Below are 13442 nucleotides of genomic sequence, written 5' to 3'. Positions count from 1 at the left end.
ACGGTATACTAGGTATCTATTAAGGTAAAGGCATTTACTTTAGAGTTAGCTAAAGCAAAGGTTAAAACTTGGTATTTATTGCGGAATAAAGTATAAGGGATAGTGTAGCTTTTTTTACTAACTAGCCGACCTAGATTAATATCTAATATATTAATCCCTTTTAACCCTAAAGAGGAGTCTTCCTTTAGGGTTCCTTTTTTTTATAACTCTATACTATCCTCCTAGATTAATAAAACCTTATCTACTTTTATATTTGTTAGGTAATCCTTTATATAGTAGCCTCCCCAACTATAAGAAAAGTAAGCTCCTTAATTACTAAGGGCCTATATATTGGGGTTGCTATATATAGGCCGAGTATTTACTAGACCTATAGTAGGACTAGCCATATAGCTAGCTACTAAATTAGCGGCGGGCTATATAGGTGGTGCTATAGGGGTTGCTAATTGTGCTAGGGCATTGCGGGCCGTTCTTATATTACTTATAGTCTGATTTAAAGGGTTTCTAGCTTTATACTATTTAGCGCATACCTTAATTTAGTAGAGGCCTTAGTTAATAGCTAAGCACTAGTCTATAAGTTCCTTTAGCGTCTATATAGTAGTAAAAACTAGTAATACGGCTTACTATAGGTCTAGGGTAAGCTTATTAAATAGGTTTAGTATTAAATCTTTTTAGGGAATTTTAAGCCTAGCTAGCTAGGTGTAGAAAGCGGGTCTAAAAGGCTAGGAAGGTATCTATTGTTTTTATATTTAGGCTTTTATAATTAAGTTAGGCGTTTTATACTTTAAAGGGGTCCTTATAAATAGAAGATAGGTAAACAATTATCTCTTCTTTAGAGAGGAAGGGATTTACTAAGTCCTGTATATATCGCGGATATAGGTACATCTATATGTTCCTACTAGTATGGCTAAAAATATAGACCATTTTAGCCTAAGTAGTAGGGAAGTAGTCTGTATTAACTTTAAGCTTATCCTATAATTAAAGCTTCCAATTATTAAATATAGGGTTAGTTCTGTCTATAAGTAATAGGGGGTCCGCAACCTTTATAGACCGCGATAATACTAATACTATACGTTAGGCTAGAGCCTTAAGGACTATAGTAAGTCTCTAGGTGTCTAATAACTCTTTACTAAGTATAAGGGGTTCTCTAGCTTTAAGTAGCTCTTAAAGTTATTTAATTTTAGTATTAGCTACTATAAGCTCTACCTAGGAGTTTGAGTTAGTTACTATTTTACTATTAAAGGTATTTAAGGGTCCTATGGCTGCTTTGCCAGCCGCTATAGTTCTTAGCATAGTAATATAGTTGTTAGGGTAATTTTTAGTAGGATTTTACAGGGGTTCTGGTCTATACGTATTCTATAGGTCTTATTATTCTTTTCTATTCTTTTAGTTTTATTTTATTCTTTAAGTTCTAGTAATAGTCTTTAGGTCTATTTCTATATTCTATTCTTATTTATAGTCTATAAATATTTTTAAGTTCTTTCTTAGAAAGAAGAGTAGATAAGTTTTAGGTAATATTAGTAACTTAGTTAATTAAGGTATAAGTACGGCAAAAGGGTTATGCAAGCCTATATAATTAGATTGTCTATAAATAAGGATCTAAAGCTAGAGAAAGGAAAGGAGACGGAGGGTAGCGCCGCTTAACGTTATATATAATCCTCTAGTTATATAACGGCAATTATCTAAAACTATATAGAACTATCTGCGACTATCTATAACTATCCGCTATAATCTACTAATATTTATTAGCTATAATCTACTAGTTTCTACCAGCACCGTAATATATTATATTATACTATGTATACAGCCTCTAGGGTATAGCGCTATAGTTCTATATATAAATCCTTTATAAGTAGCTTAATATATACTAGTAGCTATATCCTAATAGTTTATAAACCTCTAAACTAAGGGTTTACCGTTTTTTAATAAAATACGGAGTTTCTAGTATATATAAGATATAGTAGTAAGGCAAGATTATAATAAAAACTAACTAGTAAGTTTTAGATAAAATATAACCGACTGCCTATATCTAATATTTTATATAATATAGCCCTAGCGTCGTTATTTTATGCAATAGATAGAGAAGTTAAAGAGCTCTTACTTATAGTATTTTTATAATATTTGGACGTTATAAAGGGGTTAAGATACGGCAGTAAAAAGAGTGATTTTTAGTGTATTTTAACGCTCCGTTACTACTAAAATAACTCTTATAAGCTCTTAGACTCTTAATAGAAAACTCGTTAGTTAATAAGAGTAGTATATTTATATATACGCGTAATATATATACTAGCGGTCTACTAGAGGTCTAATTTATAGGATAAGCTTTAGGAAAGATTTCTATTACGAAATAGATTAGAATCCTTAGTATATAGATCCCTAATTTTCAATCCTAAACTTAAGAAGAAGCTATATAAGAACATTTAAGACTAGTAGAAAATCTATAAGAATCTCTAAAATAGGACCTAGTTAATATACACTATATAGATAGCTTTAAAGATAGTAAATTAAATATAGCGGCTATATGCATAATAGGAAAGGGAAATATAATTAAATACTCAAAAAATTGGAATCTAGAACCCTATATAGGAATTATAGACATAGAGCTTTATATAGTCTATAGGGTCCTAAAATACCTTAATAATAAAGACTAGAAGAGAAATAAGTCTATATCTTTATAGATAGTCAAGTAGCTATTAAAAGATTATAGTTTAATTCTCTCATAGAGGGCAAGAACTGGTTATTAAAATTATGTAAAGCTATTCCAATTTAGCTAGTAAAAATATCTCTATTAATATTTATTAGGTTCCTAGCTACCTAGAAATCTATAAAAATAAAATAATAGATAAGCTAGCTAAAAAGGGCCTTTTTAGAAAGAAAAAACAATCTTTTTATACTTCTCTAGCTTATATAGAGAGAGCAGCAAAAGAAAAGATATTAGAATAATAGAAAAACAATTATTAATATAATAAAAATAGAGAAAAACACTATCCTAGAATCTATAAAGAAAGCTATTCTTTTTCTTTTAAAGCCTCTAAAAGGCTATAACTAACTTTCTTTTAGCTAAAGCTAGGAAAAGGTTACTTTAAATACTTCTCTAAAAGCATAGAAAGGGTAAAAAAGGTAAATACTTTAGGGAATAGAGTGCTCTATAAGCCCCTAGATACCTACTATTAGAATATAACCTATATAGAGGTAAGAGAATATTATAGTACTAGTGGAACATAGCAGAATTTAACTGGCAGAAAATGGCAGAACTTAGTTAGCAGAACTTAGTAAAACTTTATAGTCCTCTATACTAGTAAGTTGCTATAAATTGCCGTATATTGCAGTTATATAACGCGAAGATCTTATAAAATATTAAGCGGCGCTACTCTTTTTCTCCTTTTCTTTCCCTAGCTTTAAATCCTTATTTTTTAGACAATTTAATTATATAGGCTTACGCGTCCTTCTTACCATGCTTATACCTTAATTAACTAAGTCGTTAATATTATCTAAAGCTTATCTACTCTTTCTTTTTAAGAAGAAACTTAAATATATCTAAAGAATAAGAACTAGAATAAAAATAAGAACTAAAATAAGAACTAAGAACTAAAACTAAAAAATATAAAAGGAATATAAACCCTAGGAATAGAATAAGCACAGACTAAAACCCTTAAAGAATTTACCTAAAATTGCCTAATACCCCTACTACTATGCTAAAAAAATAGTAGCTAGTAAAGCAGCTATAGGACCTTTAAATCCCTTAGATAATAAAACAGTTAATATTTTAAACCCCTAGGTAGAGCTAGTAGTAGCTAATACTAAGATTAAATAACTATAAGAGCTGCTTAAAGCTGAAGATACCCCTACTTCTATATTTAGTAACGAATTATTAAATACCTAGAGACTTACTATCGTCCTTAAAGCCTTATTCTAGCGCCTTAGCGGACCTACTAAGCCTATATAGCCCTATTATAGTCTATAAAAGTTATAAACCCTTTATTACTTATAGATAGAATAGACCCTATATTTAATAACTAGAAGCTCTAACTACGGAATAAGCGTAAAGTTAATACTAATTACTTTCCTACCCCTTAGGCCCAAATAGCCTATATTTTTAGCCGTACTAATAGGGACGCTTAGATATACCTATGCCTATAATACACTAAGGACTTAATAAACCCTTTTACCTCTAAAAAAATAACTACTTATCTTTTATTTATAAGGACCCCTTTAAGGTATAAAACGCCCGCCTTAATTATAAAGGTATTGGGACGCTAAGGCCCTAAGGGTATATAGTAACGTAATAATAGTAGCGGAATGCAATAGGTATCTGGTTCTTAATAGGGTAGAACTATAGAACTAAATTCTGCTATTCTTAGGTGTGGGGTGACTACGTTTTATAGGCGCCTTGCCAGCGCCTTGCCTGCGCTAAGCCGGTTACAGTAGGTGCGTCTCTATAGCCTAACAATTACCCCCCCTTTCTTAAGCAGCTATCCTTAGCCGACGCTATTGTATAATAGAAGTGCTATTATTATCCTTTGCTAAATAAAAAGTGTTTAATAAAATTTAAGTAAATCAGATAATGGGATAATAAAACGCTAGGGCCCTATAAAGATCTATAAAAGTAGGAGTTTCCACCCAGGTAGGATATTAGATTTCCCTTCTAATTCTATAAAAATGTCTATTTAAAGTGAAGTCACGCCTCCTTTAAACAGCAACATTAATAGTATATCTATAGGTACATTTATATAGCTAAATTAGCGGCTAAGTCACGATTACGCGAGCGAGGAGGTCCGTGCGTTTAGCGACTGTGGATATTACCCTATAAGGGGGTAATATAAACGGGTCAGACGCCTACCCTGCTAGTATAGTATATAAAATAACCTAGCCCTAATATGTTACTTGGGGCTCGCTTATTTTATATACCATACTAGTAGGGTGGGCGTCTGACCCGTTTATGTTACCCCCTTATATACAGAGGACGGCCTAGGAAGAGATTTCTCCTTCCTTTTTAGGACGGGCGGTAAGCTCCCCGCTTTTCACAGCCCTTTGGGGACCTAGGGCGCCCTAGGCTTAGTTACTTAGGGGATAAAGCCCCCGTAACTTTAGCGTGTCACCCCCTATTTAGTTAGGGGACTAACCGCCCGTCCTAAAAAGGAAGGAGAAATCTCTTTTTAGGCCGTCCTCCGTATCCACAGTCGATATTTAATCGCTAGCGACGCCGCGCTCTTAATACCTGTTAAACGCTATGCGTAGAGCCTGCTGAGTGCTTTTTACTCGCACTAAAATGGTAAGAATCGGCCGTGGGTTGATGAAGATATTCGCGTTTTAAGTTGCGCGCCGCCATCGTATAAGCACCCTAAAGCACCCTATTAAACTTATACGGCACTAAAATAAGCCCCTAGGGGGCTATAGACAAAGGTTTTAATAGAGAACCTCTTAGTATCTTATTAGAAGTCATATATATAACTATTTTAAAGCTTTTTTACCTACTTAAAGCCGTTTATAAAGCTAATCTAATAAGTACTATATCTACTCCTACTGTAAATTAACCTACTATACAGCCGCTTCCTTGCTAACCTTTTAGACCTACGCGACCCGTTTAATCTCCTTAATAACCTTAAGCTATAAGGAGTACTATTAAACCTCCTTTTACTGGCTAGCCCACTATTTACTACCCTATTTAGAATTTAGCGCTACTATAAAAGGATTACCTCTTAGCCCTTCGGTTTACTTACGCTAAAGGGCCTATATAGAGTTTACCGCGCGGCTATATAGTATATAGGTGGAGACCCAGACCTAGGCTCTAGCTAGGACTGCGGCTCTAGCTACGGCTACGGCAGCGGCTATAGCGGCGGCGGCGGCGGCGGTGGTGGCGGCGGCGAAGCTATACGGGAAGAAGAGCCTATAGCGCTTACCTGGGCGGATGTATATCTACTAGATCTCGTAATAGATAGAGCTAAAGGGGCTACTTCTATAGGTAGACGTGGGGGGTTAGTAGACTGGCCCTAAGGCTATGCCGCAGCCGCAGCCATAGCTATAACTAAAGGGGCTTTTAGTTAAAATATAAGGCCTTTAGATGTTAGTAATTAAAGCTATAAAGACTAGCCTATTAGGACTTATCTAGATAGTCTAATAAGCCTTTAACCTCGCTGGCTGTCTGCTTATATTTAGCGTATAAAGCCTTTAGTTAGTTAGTAAGGAGTAGTATAGCATAATAGAGGATTAATAGCTAATTTAGGCTCCCCTTCTCTTCCTATAGGTAGGGCTTTAGATCTTATATAAAGGCCTTATACGCCTTATATTAAAAATAGGGTGGCTTTATACTAGATAGCTTAGGAATATTTTATAAAGGGCTATTAAGTCCTATAAAATAACCTCGCAGAGGTAAAAGAGAAGGTTTATAACCCCTATAACGGTAAGGTTATTAATCTAGTATAGCTATAGGCTAAAACAGCCCTTTTATTTGTCTAGTTTAACTCTACAGTAGTAGAGTAAAAGTTTGTGATACTAGCGCGTCCGTAGGCTTGTTACGGCAGCAGTGGTTCCCAAGGAGGTCAAACAGTAAGGTAGTAGAGCACCACAGGCGACTCGCAGGCGCTAAGCAGGCGAGTCCCAAAAGGCGGGGAGATGGATCACGGGGTTTTCTCATTTTTCTTAAATAGAGTTTTCTCCCCATATGTAAATAAGGAGTAGTCCGCGTGGGCCCAATAGGGATCCGAATCGGACGTTAAGCAATGAATTATTATTATTATTATTATTATTTGTCTAGTTTAGGCTATATTATTAATAGCGGTACGTTAGGTAGCGTAATACCCATATAGCGGATTTTAAAGCAGCCTATCTATAAGGGGTGTTCTACTATTAACCTTATAAACTCTTATAGGAGAGAGTTTAAGTAATAGCCTACTATTTACTCTTAGTTTTACCTCCTAGCGCACTAAATCTAGTCCTTACTAACTCCCTTTAGCTTCGCCGTTTTAGCGCCAGCGCTCTGCCTAATATACGTCTTCTTCTTTAAAAAGACACTAATATACTAAAAGGCCTTTACAACCTAATCTCGCTATAAGTTATATAAGAGGGCTACCTTACGGTTCCTACCGCTTTTAATTAGGCGTATATTATACTATACTAAGCGCCTACTAAAGTCCAGAAACGGCTCCGTACTAAAATCCTAGTAGTATAGGAAATAAAAAGCTAGCCCACTAAGTATATAAATAAGCAGCTTTTTATTCTATAGGGCCCTAATAGTCTTAAGGCGGCCGTTCTAGTTCTACTTACCTACGCGTGTAGTAAATATTAAGGGTATATAGCGCGTAGGGCCTTTACCTTTAAACTTAAAGGTAAATAGATTTAAGATCTTAGTAGAGCGTTTATTGCCACTATAGGTAAGTATATAGTAGCCTAGTAGAATATTAATAAGCGTATAGAAGTAGCACTCTAGGGATAAGGCGGCGCCCCTAGCTTAGAGCTTGCGGTAGATGCTTTAAAACTCATCCTTAGTATAGCCGTTAAGGAGGGTATCTCTGCCCTTATCGGCAAACTGCTCTTTCTTACACTGCGTGTCCCTCCGCTATAGCATCTTTAGGTACTCCCTAACGCTATCCTCCCGCGAAGATAGGTGGCTATTTATTTCTATAGCTTTCTGCATCTAATAAAGGTCTATTAAAGCAGTAATATAGCCGTAAACTAACTGCTATAAGAGCCGCGTTTCCTCTTAGGGTATATTAATATTAGCTTTATAGCTTTTCCCTTTTAAGGGCTGGCTTACAACCTTCTTAATAAGAAAGAGAAGTAGCTTATCCTCCATAACGGTATCGCTATTATAGTACTGCTTCTATTTATAGAAGGCCTAGAGCCGGATAACGCGTTAGCTATAGGCCGTAATACTTTTAGGAGGGGGGGTATTACCTTAAACTCCTTCTGCTTTAGATTATACGTTAAAGACATATTTTTAGGCTTTATAGTACGCGTAAGGGCAAGGACATACTGCACGTTAGCGCGTAATTTGGCATTATTAGCGATATTAATCTCTACGCGGTTAGTTAGCGCTATCTTATATAGTAGGTATAATAGTAGACGTGCTACCGCGATTAAGAATTAGGTAGGGAGGACTTTTTTATATATACTTAGGGCCCTAATGGCCCTAATTACCCTACGGTCGGCGTCGATTAGCGGCTTAATTAGCGGGTAGCCCTTAATACGCGTACCTGCTTAGCTTGGCGCTAGTGGCGCTGTAGAGATCCTTAAATCTGCCCTAGGTAGCTGGCTAAATACGTAATTTTTCGGCTAACTGACGATTAGCCGGGCAGTTAATACTATAGAATTAACTTTTTGACAAAAAAGGTTAGCGATATCCGCTTGCGGATATACGTATGTCCGCTTATTGATTTTATGGTCTAAGCTTGCTGAGGTAAAAGAAAGGAATCCTATAACGCTAGCTATATATATAGCGTAGCGCATAGAACGGGAGTCCCGTGACAAGCGCTAACTGTTTTAATTATTAATACTAACTTATAAGAGCCTGGCTATATAACTATTCAATTTTTTAACCTCTCCCTATATCTTACCCGATATAATTACTTAGGCCACTACTATAAGACTTAGTATTACTCCCTTCTCGTTAAAGTTGTTAATAAATTTAAATACTTAACTTAATATCGCTTATAAATAGTATAGAAGAACTTAAACTAGTTATATATAATTGCTAGATTGTTATTCTAAGCTCTTTAGTAGTTAGGCTAACGACTTAGTAAAGTACTAAGTGTAAGGGATATTATTGCGGACACCTCGGGTTGCCCTCAGGACAACCCCCGGACGCCCCTCGGATGGTCGCCGGTTACGTGCTGGAGGTACGTACCCGTAGTATATAGTCTCCACGATCTCGCCTTACCTCCTTAAGGATTCGTCTCTCTTACCAATCTATCCTGTTCCACAATCGTGTCCTTATAGCCCCCTGTCTACAAAGTCCCCTCACACTAAGACCGTAGCGTTAAACGAATCTCTACCCCTAATACTTGCCTACGGTTTAACCTTCTCCTAAAAGGGAATAAGCCATTTCTATAAGCATATAAACCTTTAACGGCCCCAGGATTAACATTCGTGGGTCTATTTAATAACTTGCTGTTCTTATAAAGGATGCAATAAACTAGGGTAAGCTTCGTGTTGTGGGAGACGGCTAGTAAGATGGTGTCTAACGGTAGATCTAGGTGCTCCGTAGGCGCTGGAAGCCTTATAAATCGACGGCTTAACACCAGAAGAGGGATCCTGTATAATATTTTGTGTGGTGGTCTCGGCTTCACAAGAGGGTAAAGATTGAATTGGCATCGTGTAATATGCTGAGGCTTTTTAATTTTGGTGTAATTTGCTATGAAATAAAAAATGGTAGGTATTTCCTTGTGTGGCTCGCTTCGCTTCCCAGTCAGCTACGTTAACACTCAGAGTGAGTGGTCCGTGCGGGAACACCGTTTTCAGTTCAATGCTTGCCCGTCCTCCAAGGACTTATTTTGGCTGCAGTATACGCAAAATACCGTTCTGCAGGAAGGACGACTGTTAGAGGCCTTATATTAAGCGACTTAGCTCCCAAGATTAAGCTTATATATCAATTTTATATAAAATATTACGAATATTATCAGCCTTATATTCCTGAGTACGGGCACCGAATTCAGGTGATCTGATTGGCTACTCCTTATCAATAACCGGAGGACCCGAATTGACGTGTTAAGGGATAGGGATGCTCTTACATTCAGAATAAATAACCAATGCTGTAACTATCGGTATAATAGCGCGTGGATGGTTTGCCTTTTAGCTAACGAAGGGGAGCTTGGTATCTACTACAAATTAAGCGATTGGTTTTCAAAAACTAAGTAGATTGTATAGTACTAAACAAGCGGACAGGATCCGCACAGTAACTCTTGGCAGTAACTTTACTGTCCGAATCTTTTGCCAAGTTTCATTCTGCCGGTGCAAAATTAGTGGCTTAGAGCTTATTTATTAGAGTCGTAGCTTAATTTAGCACGGCTTACCCCCAGAGGCGCCTCCCCCTACGCCTCTACGCCTCTACGCCTCTACGCCTCTGCGCCTCTACGCCTCTGCGCCTCTACGCCTCTGCGCCTCTACGCCTCTACGCCTCTGCGCCTCTGCACCTTTATATCTCTACGTCTCTCTACCTAACACCCCATAAGACGTGCAAAGAGATGCATAAAGAGACGCAAGGAGACACGGGCAGAGACACGGACAGGGACACGAGTAGACGCACGAGCAGAGCCACAAGCAGAGCTATAATCAGAGCTACAAGCAGAGCTACAAGCAGAGCCACGAGCAGAGACATGAGTGGGCCATAAGCAGAGCCACAAGTAGAGACGTAGAGAGGTGTAGAGGTATAGAGGTATAAGGCGTGGAGGTAGAAAGGGGTGTCTGGAAAGGGAATATCAAAGCTTAGCCTTAATTTACCCCTGTAGATCAACTAAGCACTATTTATCTGGACCCACTTCCCATCCCCACCGACCCACCTTCCTATCTAGACTGCTCCCTTTACTTCTCCCTTTGCCCCCTCTGCTCCCTCTGCTTGTGGCCCTGCTCGTGGCCCTGCTCGTGGCTGTACTCGTGGCTCTACTCATGGCTCTACTCGTGGCTCTACTCGTGGCTCTACTCGTGGCTCTACTCGTGGCTCTACTCGTGGCTCTACTTGTGGCTCTGCTTGTGACTCTGCTTGTGGCTCTGCTTGTGGCTCTACTCGTACCTCTGCTCGCGTCTCTGCCCGTGCCTTGCCCGTGCCTCTCTTACAAAGGGGGGCGCGTAGAGGGACGCATAGAAAGAGACGCGTAGAGAGACACGTGGAAGGAGACGCGTAGAGAGACGCGTAGAAGGAGACGCGTAAGGGGAGATATGTACAGCACAAGAAAGAGTAAAAATAGATGACGGGAAGGCTAAAATAGGCCCTGAGTAGTGTCTTGGCTTCCTTTACCACCTGCTGAGCCGCCGTCGATCAAAAGATTCGGACAGTAAAGTTACTGCCAAGAGTTACTATCCGGATCCTGTCCGCTAAACAAGCTATGACCGCCTTGGAATTACCTATCGCACTTAGCCTCATTCCTGGCTCAACCCTGTATAGTCAAAATCCTTATAATATCTCTCAATGTCGAGATTGTCAAGATCCTTATTATAGTCTAACTTTGAAATGCTCGGCTGTTGAATACTATCGACATCTACCAAATTCTCCGAATCGCTACCTTCATAACACATTCGCTTCGCATCCTTCCCCCTTGGCGGTTTGCTAGGCGTATCTTCAAAACTTTGCCATTTCCGCTTTTCCTCGTTTGCAATCTTGGTCTCGCACCCGATTGATGATTGATCGGCCACAGCATTTTCACCCACACTGTGCGTTGCTGAATTAACTACAGTTTGGGATCTAATTGATGATGGCGTTATAGGGTAGACTTCCTTGACGTCTCCTAAGCCAGATTTCTGGTGGGCCTGATCGATTGTGCTGGGCGGCGGACTCGGAGTTGTCGGTTGTAAGGGGGTGCGGCCAGGGGTCGAGGGTGCATCAAGCTTCCTGCAGCGCTCTTCGATGAGATGATTGTATTCAAGCACCTTGGGATCGGTTTGACGGTATCTTGTTATACGATATAAGTAATACCCCCTACGGAGAGGGTCTGGCGAATCGCGCAACACGTCTCGCAATTCTGGCCAACTGAACAGATTACCTTGCTCTAACGGTAATCGGACATTCAGATGCTCCGTTTCTCGATCGTCAATTTCAATATCCGGCGGGAGGAACTCGATCAGATGGTTTTTAGAGAGGGTACGAAGCATAAGACAGCACCACATCTCTAGTAAGTTTCGGAACAGAAGTTGGGGGCTTACCCCAGGGGGCTTATTGCTTTCTGCACTCGGTGTGTATGCAAGAGTTATGAAATAATCGTCACGGCTCTGTTCCAGAGCATGGTAATGGAGTGACTGATTCGTTCTTCGATATCGAAAATTCATGTGCTCTTTTAAACGCTCCGCGAGGTTATTTGCCTGTCCCACGTAAAATCTTTTGGTGGAATAGTGGTCGATAATAATATGGAGGTAAATGGCTGCACTAGGATATCGTAAATCCGTATTTCGTTGCCTGAGAGCTATTATTTAGGATGGCTTCGGATAAAGGGCGCAAACCCCTCAACAGCAGTACAAGCACTCCTCAAACGGTATATCTCTATATATAAGAAGAGGAATAATTTCTAGAAACCGAAGAACGGCTCTAGCCGTACTAAATTTCACGTATCGAAAAAAATAGTATAAGAGGCTAACTAGTGAAGCGGTGCGACACTACCCACCACGTAATCTTGTTTTTTTTAGATAAAAAGTTAGCAGAGCTGACTTACTTCTCAAGAGAACCGAGATTTTGCGCATCAATCGAAGTAAGTACATCTATCCGAACGCATCGATACAAGAGCTCCTCAATTTGCGGAGTGTTGTGGAGTAACTTGGAATATTTCAGATGATACCGGCAATCCGGCGATTCGAGCTTCGACAGCAAACACGAAAGAATTCTCCTTGAATCGCTGCTCGTCACTGATTGAGCTGGAGCAGTCGCCATTGAGAGACTCCTTGATCAATGTTGGCGATTAGGGCAGAGAAACGAGTGCTATTGAACTTCGGTGTTAGCTAAAGGGCAAGAAGGTACAGCAAGATGGGGAGGGGAGGCGACGGGGTCCTGTTTGTAGCACCAGCTGGGGAGGCTGTGCCTCGATCGTGGCTGAAGTGTCCCACCAACCACCAACATACAATACTTGCTAGTTCTGCCCCTATGCCTCAAGTTGGGGAATAGTATGAAGAGGGAAATCTACTTATAGATTTGTAGTGTGATGACATAAAATAAACCATAAACTAGGATTTGCTAATCGTTGCGCCCGCATTTACTGAGAGAATTAGCGCAAAGCTAGGGCTGTATACGGTCTCGCCTAAATCTAGACAGCTGTTCCCCTCGTTACTTGTTCATTGAGAGGTAAATGTGCAGGTGACGCGTGGCAAGCGCTTAGCCTCGTTGAGGAAATGGAGGTTAACATCCCTGGATATTGACTTAGGGGTCGTTCGGTTGCAGCTTCATATTGAATCTAAAGGCTTCAGAACAGAAACGATCTGAAGCTCAAATCTGACTCTGACGCGATCGTTCGGTTGATCTAACGACTTTCTGATCTGAAGCCTCCAGATCGGTAAGCGCGTCAAATCTGAAAGCTATACCGTATGCAGTAGTTGAACTGAGGCTCTTGGCGTCAGTTCAATAAGGAGCTTAAAAGGAACATAATATGGCGGCTCCACCCACCCCAGTTGCGACGCTGATTTAGTCGCGCCTGTATGTATTTTATGACGTCCTCATCTTAGCTCTCGCGATCGCGATGATATTGCTTCCGCGCGTCGCAGGCGTCGCCGTAGCTCTAATTCGGCCTCTACGAAAGCTGGGGGAGGGCGTCGAG

The 13442-nt window shown here is 39.6% G+C and overlaps 1 protein-coding gene across 1 annotated transcript; it reads right to left on the bottom strand.

Moving 5' to 3' along the window:
- Positions 1–10937: 10937 nt before the first annotated feature.
- Positions 10938–12158, bottom strand: K441DRAFT_311251 (uncharacterized protein). The gene has a single exon (XM_067641100.1). It carries the CDS (start codon positions 11968–11970, stop codon positions 11068–11070), a length of 903 nt encoding a protein of 300 aa, XP_067497985.1. The 5' UTR covers positions 11971–12158; the 3' UTR covers positions 10938–11067.
- Positions 12159–13442: the final 1284 nt, after the last annotated feature.

This window comes from Cenococcum geophilum (assembly GCF_001692895.1).
Source record: "Cenococcum geophilum 1.58 unplaced genomic scaffold K441scaffold_67, whole genome shotgun sequence".
Taxonomy (NCBI): Eukaryota; Fungi; Ascomycota; class Dothideomycetes; order Gloniales; family Gloniaceae; genus Cenococcum; species Cenococcum geophilum.
The sequence above is the reverse complement of the archived record's forward strand: the minus strand, read 5'-3'. Positions and strand labels throughout refer to the sequence as shown.